The sequence below is a fragment of the Thalassophryne amazonica genome, chromosome 13 (genome assembly GCF_902500255.1).
Source record: "Thalassophryne amazonica chromosome 13, fThaAma1.1, whole genome shotgun sequence".
Lineage (NCBI taxonomy): Eukaryota > Metazoa > Chordata > Actinopteri > Batrachoidiformes > Batrachoididae > Thalassophryne > Thalassophryne amazonica.
In genome coordinates this window covers 55,433,104-55,445,234 of record NC_047115.1, presented here as the reverse complement: position 1 = coordinate 55,445,234, position 12,131 = coordinate 55,433,104, and the positions used below count along the sequence as shown (strand labels likewise).

Sequence of the window (12,131 nt, the reverse complement as noted above, 5' to 3'; positions counted from 1 at the left end):
TTTTGATTGCAGACTATAAAGGCTTAAATTCCAAAACTAAGGGTAATGTTTGGGCCACGGACCAACAAAGAACTTATTAAATTTTCACAGGATCAGGATCTAGTTGCAAATACAGGATTTTATTATTATTATTGTTTTAAATTTAATTTTAAAAGCAGCATTGTAATATCATGCTTTTGTCTTAATTTTTATACAGTATTTTCTCAGAATATCAAACATAGACTCCACTAAAAAATAATGAATAATAATCTAATTTAAAGCTACTCTCTGAAGCAAGAACAGAAAGGATATCAGTCCATATGTCACACAGAAATGTAGTAAACTGGAGCCAACAGTACCAGTATTCTAAAGAACAGGGTTGGGAGGGTTACTTTAAAAATGTATTCCGATACAGTTACTAGTTACCTGTTGAAAAATATAGTCAGTAACGTAATCCAAGTACCATAATATTAAAGTAATGTAATTTAATTACTTTCAATTACTTCTGGATTACTCCAATATCAAAAATGCTAATACAGACAAAAGAAACTAAATAGAAATAGTCTTGATCACATAGTACAGTTTATTAAGCAAAAATAAAACTGTTTCTTTTACATGGCATGCTCTGTTTTACTTCACATTATGAATTAAGAGCACCATAATATTGTTTAAACACACCCAGTGTTCACCTGCTAAATTTTCAACCACAAATGCCAAACAAATGAAGGATAATGAAAACTGAGGTGTGTGCGGTTGAATTTGTAATTAAAAGTGGCTTGCAGAACAATATACAAAACAAAAAAAAGTCTACTACTTGTTCAGTAAATTCGCACGTTTAACATATCAGTCCACTTATTGAACTTTCAAAATAAGAACAAAAGCATAATGAAAACCATTAAGTAAATCCTGTCAGTAAGGAGGCGTGGTCGCCATTTTAATTCTGGGCAAGTTAGTGATTTGCGTGTATAGAAGTTCAAGAAACAGGTGTAATATGCCGGAAAGCTGCGCATGTTGGCAAAACCACAAACGGAGGAACAAGGGAGACAATATTTCCTTCCATAAGTAAGTGCTTTTGGTTCTTCTTGTCACTTTGTCCGTGATATTTGGATGATAAACAGCTGTATGTCTCCTGCTGTACCTGTGTCGCCCGATGACACGGACCATTAACTCTTCACTTATGTCTAGTTGATATTTTCCACTGCTAGACCAATGTCTAGTTAAAATACTTGTCGTTAGTGATTAAAATTGTTTGACAAGACTGGGGATTTTTTTTTAAATTTGTACCTTAAAATAATGAGATTGACCCGCGCTGTGCCGCTCACAGTCACACCCACACATAGAGATGTGTACCCACACCACTGACTTCATGAATGAAACTCGGTCAATAAAGGATAATTGTGTAAAAATATTATATGTATATAAATGTATTGTAATGGTTTTAGGAGCTGCGTTGAACAGCAGCAGCTGCAGCAGGACGTCTCAGCTCAGCAGCTTGAACAGCGCAGATCCGTGTAACTTTCAACATTAATATTTGGGAATGTGTGTGTGTGTGTCAGAGTAAGTTTAATACTTTCCTAACATAATTTAATGTCATTTAATTTTACTGGCTCAATATCCAGGTCAAAATGACATTTTAACATGTATTTTGCGAGCGTTTTTCTGAGTGTGTTCAGTCGCGGATCTCCATTGAAAAATATTCAATATTTTGCCCGGTGAGGAGACGTCATGTCGCTGTCCATGAAGGGACGTTTTCGTTTCAAAGAAAAAAAAAATTATATACAGATAATATCATAAAATGCATTAAAATTGTAATCCTGCGAAGTAATCCCCATTTTTACTAAATATACCTGTAATCTGAATACGTCTTTTTTTTTCTGTAACTGTAGCGGAATACAGTTACCTTTTTTTGTATCCTAATTATGTAACGCCGTTACATGTATTCCATTACTCCCCAAGCCTGCTAAAGAAATAGGCAAATGCAAACCAATCAAAATAATTAAAGGGACAGAGAATCCTCCCAGTGTTCCTTTGAATATTTTGAACAGTGCATGTTTTGGAAAATGTAATATTCATCGTGCAGTTGCTTCAGTATTTCAGAGTTTCTTTCAAACGGCACTCTGCACTTGTCACAAACATATGCTGCTGTTTGCAGTGACCACATTTATGATATGGTGTTCCTGTTGTTGTGTGAACAGGCAATTTGCTCCTCCAAAGTGGGGGTGGGGGGGTTGCCTCACAGTTCTGCAGAAACAGAATGCAAATATTTAGGGTCCACTGTAAGATCTACTTGTGAAATACTGACTCGAAAAAAAATGAATATCGATTGAAGAATTTATCTGTTCCTTTTTTTTTTTTTAAATGCCCAATTGACACCCGTTATAGTGTAGCGGCTCACATTCAGTTGGACCCTCTGACCAGCCTCCCCGAGAGTCAACATGGTTGATGACATGGTCCAAAGTAGCCATAATCTCATCTGTAATGGCCCCTTCATGTTGTGTGGGCCGCCAGAAGAGGACGTACTGCTGGCCCACCACCAGAGGGCGCCCTGCCTGAAGTGCGGGCTTCAGGCACGAGAGGGCGCTGCCGCCACGGACACAGCCGGGGGTGACAGCTGTCACTCATTATCTCTTGACAGCTGTCACCCATCCATGCTTCATCATCTCACTCCATAAAACCTGGACGTCATCTCCACCTCATTGCCGAGATATCGTCGAACCGTTCAGGTAATATTCTAAGCCTTAAAGTAAACTGTGTGTCAGTCTGAACTCTTTTTGCAGCCGCTTTCCTGTGGTGTTCCTTATCTGAGAGACTGGCGTTTGGTGTGATCAGCGACGGCTTCGCTTCACACCTCTACCAGATAAGTGGTTAGACAGAAGCTGCATGAGTGTGTGTTAGAGGTGGAGGTGGAATTCCCACCGTTGTTGTTACTGGGTGTGCACACACCCATATCTTATTGTCTCTGCTCCCTGCCAGCAGTACCAGATCCGACCTTCGAAGACGGTGGCCACCTGGGGACTCGGGACTTGGCGGCTCCAGTATTCTCCGGGTTCGGTGGCGGAGGAAATCGTGTGGTTCCGGTTCATCTCAGGACAGACGTCTTCTATCCTCGAGCCTGCCCACACGTCACCCTTGTGATTGACTGTCTGCAAAATTTCACATTCCTCTGTGTTGTGGTTGTGCTCATTCACAACAGTAAAGTGTTCATATTCGACTCTTTCATTGTCCGTTCATTTACGCCCCCTGTTGTGGGTCTGTGTCACATAGTACGAATGTGGCCGAATTGCACACGAAGCAGGAATCGTATGCAATATGTGTAAAATAGGAGCTGCCACCAACGCCTTGTACACCTGTCACTACAACTATTTACACACTCTTCCTATAATTCTTTGTTCACAATTGTCCTGCATTGTTGTGGACACCAAAGAGCAGATCCGACTCCTATTTATAGTAATTAAGCTGTGATTTCTGTGTGATCTGATTGGTTACACATGTCTTCATGTACATTCTGAATTCAGGTCATTACTAACTGTGTGTGGCATTTCATTGACAGTGACTAGCAATTAACACACAAAGGGCCTGGTTTACTAAAGGTTTGCCTGCATTAAAACGTACACAAACACCAACATCTGCAGGAAACTCCTGTGGATGTTCTACCAGTCTGTAGTAGCCAGCGTCCTCTTTTACACCGTGGTGTGCTGGGGGGGGGGCAGCACATCCAAGAAGGACACATCCAGGCTGAACAAACTGATCAGGTGGGCTGGCTATGTGGTTGGCATGAAGCTGGACTCCCTGATGACAGTGGTAGAGAACACTGGACAAACTACTGGACATTATGGACAATGCCAGTCACCCTAGGGACACCATCACCAGCCTCTTCAGTCACAGACTGCTCCTTCCCAAGTGCAGGACGAACAGACTGAAAAACTCATTTGTTCCTCAGGCCATCAGACTGTACAACTCCTCATTTAGGGAGAGGAGGAGGAATAACAGGAAGACAGGGGATGGGAATGAGAGGAACAGTAGTCGCCAGTAAACCAGTATTGATCAGTATGTCTGGTATTTATATTTGCAAACTGTTTTTCTTTTTTACTTTCACTTTTGATACTCTGTGTGCTGCTATACAATGCTGCTGGAACCTCAATTTCCCTGAGGGAGTCTTCCCAAGGGATCAGTAAAGTTTAATCTAATGTTCTCATCACTCGAGCCAACAACACCTGAATTGGTCTTTAACTTGTCTACTCCAAGATGAGGTTTAAATCCATCCCCCAAAAGACTGGACAGGAAGCTTGCAATTCAAAATTTTAGCTCTTACATATTTATTAAAGGTGTCAAGGAGAACGTGCTGAAAATGCCAGCAATAGGGCACCTCAGTCTCGTTTGAACCATGCGTGATATCGCGGGATTTGGCCACTTATGGGGGTCTCCGCTCCTCTTGTGCAATATATACACAGCATAACTTCACATGGAAAAAGTGTGTACTGTTTTGTTTTCGGCTGCAATCACCGAAGTAGTTGCGAAAAGGTTTTTTTTTTCGGTTCCCAGTGGAGAAGGGAAGATGAGGCAGATTGGACATGTCTTGTCGATAAGTGTTAGCCTACAGAGCTAACCAGAGTAGCTGTGTTCTCTCGCCTGCAAAACCGCCTCGACATGTTTGTGCTCCGGGTGAACACATGTCCACTTTCCACTGCATCATCACTTTTTTTTTTCATTTTGTTTGTGCGCAATTTACCCACAAACTCAGAGAAATGCCACGTTTTTTTCCCTGGAAGTACAGAAATTACATCATATGTGTCATATTTTACCCCTTTAAGCCTCGGTCATACAGCACTAACGAAGGACACCGAAGCCAAAACGAAACAAGAAATCTGGACTTACGTTGACCTTCAGAGACATTGTTTAACCGTCATCCAGCTTTGTTCCTGCAGGTGGCACTTCGTCAGAATTTTCATACTGTTGAAAAATGTGAAGAATCCCAACGACAACTTAAATTCATCCGTATTCCATTTTGCTTTCAGTCTTGAAGGTTCCTCATCATTTGCGTAGTTCCTGTACTGTCAGCGTTCTGTTTGACTGTCGTCCAACTTTGTCCAACATCTTGCGCGAATGTGGATGATATCTGAATGGATCAATAACTAACGATTCGACAAGCTGAAAAGCAACGTTATCATAGAGAAACAATAGCAGCAAGAACATTTTATCAACTACTTTAACTATTTACACGTTCCAGCCATCTGTGGCTGGAGTGACTGTGCACACACGCACATGCACGTTCCAGCCGTTTGTAGCATTAGATGATAACAATATAGAATTTTAACAAATTCATCAACTGGAAGAAAACAGTTTGTAGGACCTTCATTTGAATACTGTGAATGCCAGCTGGGTGGGCTGCCCTTTTTTTAAATTTTTTAATAGAAGTGTTTAAAATTGCAAGATGGCAAGGTAGCATCATCGATCCTGGCCGTAGCGTGGGTGGAGGTTTGTTTGCTGCTATTCTACAATATAGAGATTCAAAGACTGCGCATCACAGAATAACAAATAGAATTATTATTTTTAATTACTTGGATTGTAAGCAAAGTTAAGATAAAATAAGATAAACTTTATTTATCCTGAAAGAAATTCAGAACATGCATTTGACTGAAATACATTAATCATGCTGCAAAAATTATTTTATTTAACTTTAGTCACAGAAAGGCTTTTTCATAAGCCTTTTCTCAATTTCCATTAAAACAATTGCATTTATCTAGATTTTGCTATTAATAGCAATTTAAATGGATAGATAGCTAATTTAATAGCACAAAACACTCAAGGGCATTTTATATATGACCTGAATAAATGACATTCCAGGTAATTAAATTTTGCATTATCGCTGACATCTCTGTGTCTGTTCTGAACATGTGGACTTGCCAGGCACAGAGCTCAGTTGTTACTATAATGTTATTACAGTGGAAAATGAGTTGAAACACATCACAGTTTGAAATAAACTGTAACTGCACCATTCAGTGAAACAATAGACCTATACAGCTACCAGAATGGATGATGAAGGGAATTTTTTTTTTTTTTTTACTTTATTAATAATTTAGTCGCCAAATACAGCTAAGGGCAGCTAGAGAGATGAGTTCTGAAGCCCTCGTAAGCATTGCCGGAGGCTGCAGAAAGATATGCAAGGTGTTTCCAATGAAGAGGTGCCGTTTTGTGTCTGGATTCCACCTCTTTAATGAGCCTGTAATTTTGAATGAACAGGGGAAATCTACCCCCTGTGTAAGATCAAATACCTGGCTACATCAAGACGGAATACACAAGCGATCATTCTTGAATTAAGCATGTGTTCTGAACAAGTAAACCTGACACTGTAAGTGATAATCACAGGGATTATTGCCTTACCCCTGTGAATATTAAGTATGAAACAATACCTGCTTGCCAGAATCCTTTTTAAACTGCCACTGATGGAAATAAAAACGGGAATGAAGTGGTTATAGTGTTTGAAAACAGGTCATCATCTGGCTGCATTCAAAAAAAATAAAATAAAATAAATAAAAATTTCATCTTCCCTTGCTGTTTCTTGTGTGGCAATAGTGCCATCTTTTGGTTGTGATGTTGAGTGGGTGATGAATCATCCCTGTTGCCCGGGAGTGCACTGTGTCAGACAACACAGCAGAATCTAAATATCTGCTCCATCGGAACAGCGTAAATGTCATCCAGATGTGTTGCATGTCACAGTGACGTCGTGTTTCCTCCGCAGCCCTCACTATAACCCGTGCCAGATTTGATGGAAGTGACGGCTTTGGTTACACCTCCTTTATGGCTTTTTCCTCTATCCCAAGCCTCGCTTTCTTCTACGAGTTCAAACTGAAGTTCACACTTGCCAACAATTCATCCGCAGTGAAGGACAACCTGATGGTGTTCGCAGGACATAAGGGACAAGGTGAGTGCTGTATTGACTCGTCCAAAGCAATTTAAGCCAATTGTTTAGGAAAGTGAGAAGAACAGAGTAACTGGGATGTTCCCCTGCTTCTATGTTAGCTGTCAACCTTCATTAGTGATTGTAAAAGGAATGAGATTGCTATTTCAGAGCTTTCTCCCGCTGTGTTTGGAAACCTGATATCTAATAGATTTCCACTCTCCTCAGAGATCCTCTAATCAACAGGAATCCCAAAGGGTTTTCTTTTTCTCACCATGTTTTGAGACATTAATAATGAGCTTTCCTGCAGTTCAGCAATTAGCTGACTTCCAGTGAAACTATCATTGTTCTCGACTATCAAAAGCAATGTGCTGGCTTAAAATGGATATATGAACCACGCGTCTCATTGCTGTGAGTGTTAATTGCATTAAAGAGACATTGGAATTTTGACACACCGCAGTCAGCAGCCATCACGTTAAGTTACAGATGGTGCTCTTGCAGGTCAGCTTCTGTGGCGCATGGCACGGTTCCATTTAAAGAAGGAGAATGAAGACGTACAGTCTTGGAGAACGTCTGCTCTTGACTTGTTTTCTCTTGAGGGTACCGCTCATCAGAGTCGCAGAGAAACAACACGATTTGAATAATAAAATACTTGTCAGGAGGTGAGCCTCGCTGCTGGAAACGAGGCCAAAGGCACAATAATGTATAACAAAAGATGAAATATTTAACAAGTCACATCATCACTGGTTTAATGAAGTGTCACCTTTGAACATCATCTTCATGAGGGGAAAAAAGCAGATTTGAAAATGAAACCCATACAAATGATGAAACAAGATATATCAATCTATAATTCATCTTCATTGGACTTGTCACTTTTATTAGGTAGGATTAATATTATTCTCCTTGTTATGGTGGAGGTGTTATTACTGCAGTAATTTCACCATGTACAGTAGTGTTCAAAATAATAGTAGTGCTATGTGACTAAAAAGATTAATCCAGGTTTTGAGTATATTTCTTATTGTTACATGGGAAACAAGGTACCAGTAGATTCAGTAGATTCTCACAAATCCAACAAGACCAAGCATTCATGATATGCACACTCTTAAGGCTATGAAATTGGGCTATTAGTAAAAAAAAAAGTAGAAAAGGGGGTGTTCACAATAATAGCATCTGCTGTTGACGCTACAAACTCAAAACTATTATGTTCAAACTGCTTTTTTAGCAATCCTGTGAATCACTAAGCTAGTATTTAGTTGTATAACCACAGTTTTTCATGATTTCTTCACATCTGCGAGGCTTTAATTTTGTTGGTTTGGAACCAAGATTTTGCTCGTTTACAAGTGTGCTTGGAGTCATTGTCTTGTTGAAACATCCATTTCAAGGGCATGTTCTCTTCAGCATAAGGCAACATGACCTCTTCAAGTATTCTGACATATCCAAACTGATCCATGATACCTGGTATGCGATATATAGGCCCAACACCATAGTAGGAGAAACATGCCCATATCATGATGCTTGCACCACCATGCTCCACTGTCTTCACTGTGAACTGTGGCTTGAATTCAGACTTTGGGGGTCGTCTCACAAACTGTCTGTGGCCCTTGGACCCAAAAAGAACAATTTTACTCTCATCAGTCCACAAAATATTCCTCCATTTCTCTTTAGGCCAGTTGATGTGTTCTTTGGCAAATTGTAACCTCTTCTGCACGTCTTTTATTTAACAGAGGGACTTTGCGGGGGATTCTTGCAAATAAATTATCTTCACACAGGCGTCTTCTAACTGTCACAGCACTTACAGGTAACTCCACACTGTCTTTGATCATCCTGGAGCTGATCAATGGGTGAGCCTTTGCCATTCTGGTCATTCTTCTATCCATTTTGATGGTTGTTTTCCATTTTCTTCCACAAGTCTCTGGTTTTTTGTCCATTTTAAAGCATTGGAGATCATTGTAGATGAACAGCCTATAATTTTTTTGCACCTGTGTATATGTTTTCCCCTCTCCAATCAACTTTTTAATCAAACTGCGCTGTTCTTCTGAACAATGTCTTGAACGTCCCATTTTCCTCAGACTTTCAAAGAGAAAAGCATGTTCAACAGGTGCTGGCTTCATCCTTACATAGGGGACACCTGATTCACACCTGTTTGTTCCACAAAATTGACAAACTCACTGACTGAATGCCACACTACTATTATTGTGAACACCCCCTTTTCTAGTTTTTTTTTTACTAATAGCCCAATTTCATAGCCTTAAGAGTGTGCATATCATGAATGCTTGGTCTTGTTGGATTTGTGAGAATCTACTGAATCTACTGGTACCTTGTTTCCCATGTAACAATAAGAAATATACTCAAAACCTTGATTAATCTTTTTAGTCACATAGCACTGCTATTATTCTGAACACTACTGTAGGGGTTCTTTCTTTTCTTTTTTAAGATAATCTCTACCAGACGTGGTGAAAGGATCTTATGGTCTTATTATGTACAAGTTTTTCCTTTTCAACATTCTTTAACATGGCCAGATGTTGATCACTTTCTTAAAAAACTAATATCCACCGATCTTGAAAAAAAACCCTCATCAACCTGTCATTCATGTCTCATGACAGACAATCAAAAGGTGACATTACTGCAATGAATTATTTTTCTTGGATGGAGTTTTCAATGGATTTTGGGTCATTTGTGAGCATTGAATCCGAATCTAGTGTTAGTTTTTGCCAATCACATCACATTTTTGAGATATGAAAACATATTTTTCATATCAAGCATTGAAGCAAAAGCTGCAGTCTCACACACCATTTTGGTGCCATAAACAATATTATGGCTCTTGTTCACATTTTGTGAACTTGGTTTAAAAACTATGCTTTCGAAGCTGCTTTTGTGCAGGATTAGTGGCATCAAACTCATGAGTAAATGAATTTGACTTTTGCATAATCAATTTTCCAAGATTCAAACTACCATAAAAAGTCATTGTATTTCTGTTAAAGGTATAAATATTTGGAATAATTACCCAGATAACTTGATTACTTGCTATAGCATGTTAAATTAGGTTTATTGATATTTTTTTTTTTTTTTTTTTTTTGTGCACTGCTGCTTGCATGTTTGTGTTTTTTGAAATTCTAGTTCATGGATCAATGTATATTTTGCATTATTTATGATAGGTATATGTATAATTTTATATACATATGTATAATTTTTATTTTTGATTAAAGGGTAGGCATTTAAAAGCTTTTGCTTCTGCCTACACCCTTTCATGAGTACATTGTTGGATTATTTTCTTTCTTTCTTTCTTTGTAAGTTTTTTTGTTGTTCTGGACCTGTGTGTGCCCAATAAATTCATTCATTCCATCAATATGGAACATGCAGATTGCAAAACGTGGTGTAATAGAGGAAATCTGAGCTCAAATTTGGCACCCCAGATTTACCCTAAATCAGTTTGCAAAGTCCATATAATTTTTTTTCTTTTTTGTTATTGTTGTTATATACACTTGGACATCAGCAGTATTAAAATGTTCAAAAAAGGTTTTTTTTTTTAATGTTCATGTAAAACTCCATTAGCCAACCACGGCAGAGGGATGTGCTCTCTGCTTATTGTGTTTTGTTCATCTTTTCATTTGCATCTTTATTTTATTTATTTCTTTTTCAGGCAATGATGGGGATGACTTCCTTGTTTTGGGGATACGTCATGGGAGGGTTTTCCATCGATTCAACCTTGGATCAGGTGTTGGAACCATAGTCAGTGAACGAATAAACCACCAGATCAGCATTCACACTGTTACCTTTGGAAGGGCCAAAAAAACTGGATGGCTGAAGGTGATTTCATATCTACATATATGTATATATTAGAGAAGTCACCGTACACAAAAATCACGGTGCGGTACATATTTGTAGAATATAATTTTTCATTCAATGAAAAATTTATGACTCAGACAAACTCGCATGGTAACATTAACATAAAATCTGCATGCCATTTAGCAAGGAGAGCAATGAGAATTCAAGAAAATTACAACCTAGGCTTTTTTGGGTGGTTATTGTTTCACTCAGGGAAAAAAATGAATTCAATTGCACATTTAGAACACAAGCAGCACCACAGTAAGCAGAAGCTAACTGGCTAAATAATGTAATTGAAGGAGCAACAACAACTCATGTCACTTGAACTCCTGAACAACTGAAAATGCCATTAAGTGTCCAGTTGCATGGACACCTCAGTACGGAGCTGAACATGCACGTTTACTAAAAGTAAATAAACTTTATCATGAGTTTATCCTGTTATCTTACCCTGTGCTGTGCTCCTCCGTTGTGGTGTTCCATTGAGGCATTACGAGTCGATTACCGAGGAGGGACTAGTTCTGTAAGAACCAGTCACCTCCTCATTTTAATCCGACTAGGTTTGAAGGTGGGGAGCAACAAGATGGTGGGGTATCTCCGTGCCTAGTGGGATATGGAGCAAGTGATGCAGAAATGAGGCACTCAACTGCTTCACCTCAGGAAGCTGTGGTAGATGGTGCTCTTGTAAATGATCTGGTTATGTGCATTGACCCTTTCTGTGCAGATCCATTTCCTCACCAAAAAAAACTCTCACTTGAGTCTGTCATCTAAGTAGCAACAGGCCAGGTACAAGTGCACATACTCTTACAGGCAATGACAGCTGACCATGTGATTTATTTATTTTTTTCATTTCATGTTACCCTTAAAACACCCCCATGATTCATTCAAAGAGGAAATTTAATTAAATTTAATTAATTTATTTATTTCATTTATACAGCACCAAACCACAACAAGGTTGCTTCAAGGCGCTTCACACAAGTAAGGTCTAACCTTACTAACCCCCAGAGCAACAGTGGTAAGGAAAAACTCCCTCTGAGGAAGAAACCTCAAGCAGAGCAGACTCAAAGGGGTGACCCTCTGCTTGAGCCTTGCTACAGACACAAATTGCAAAACAATTCACAAAACAAACATACAGGAAATGTTGCCGGTGCACAGGACGGTTTCTGGAAGAGATAGCACACCCGTCTCTGGATGGAGCCGCACCTCAAACAGAAAGAAAAGAAAAAAGCAGAATCAAGCATCAGAAAGACAAATACAGTGTAATTTGTCAGCATTAAGCAACAAGAAAAATGGAAGAAATACTAAGGTGATTGCCGGCCACTAGCCCTTATGCTGCGTTTACACATAACGACGACAAGTCACGAATGCCACGAAGTACACATTCTTGGCCGCTGATTCCGAATGTGATGATTCGGGGCAGAGGCGTCAGGTG

The 12,131-nt window shown here is 39.2% G+C and overlaps 1 protein-coding gene across 1 annotated transcript in view; it reads left to right on the top strand.

Annotated features, from left to right (window-relative positions):
* The window catches only part of eys (eyes shut homolog), a 251,241-nt gene that overhangs the window by 208,342 nt on the left and 30,768 nt on the right, over window positions 1-12,131 (top strand). Inside the window, exons 15-16 of the mRNA XM_034185116.1 lie at window positions 6,719-6,901; window positions 10,518-10,684. Coding sequence (XP_034041007.1) covers window positions 6,719-6,901; window positions 10,518-10,684 — 350 coding nt within the window. The remainder of the gene's footprint in view (window positions 1-6,718; window positions 6,902-10,517; window positions 10,685-12,131) is intronic.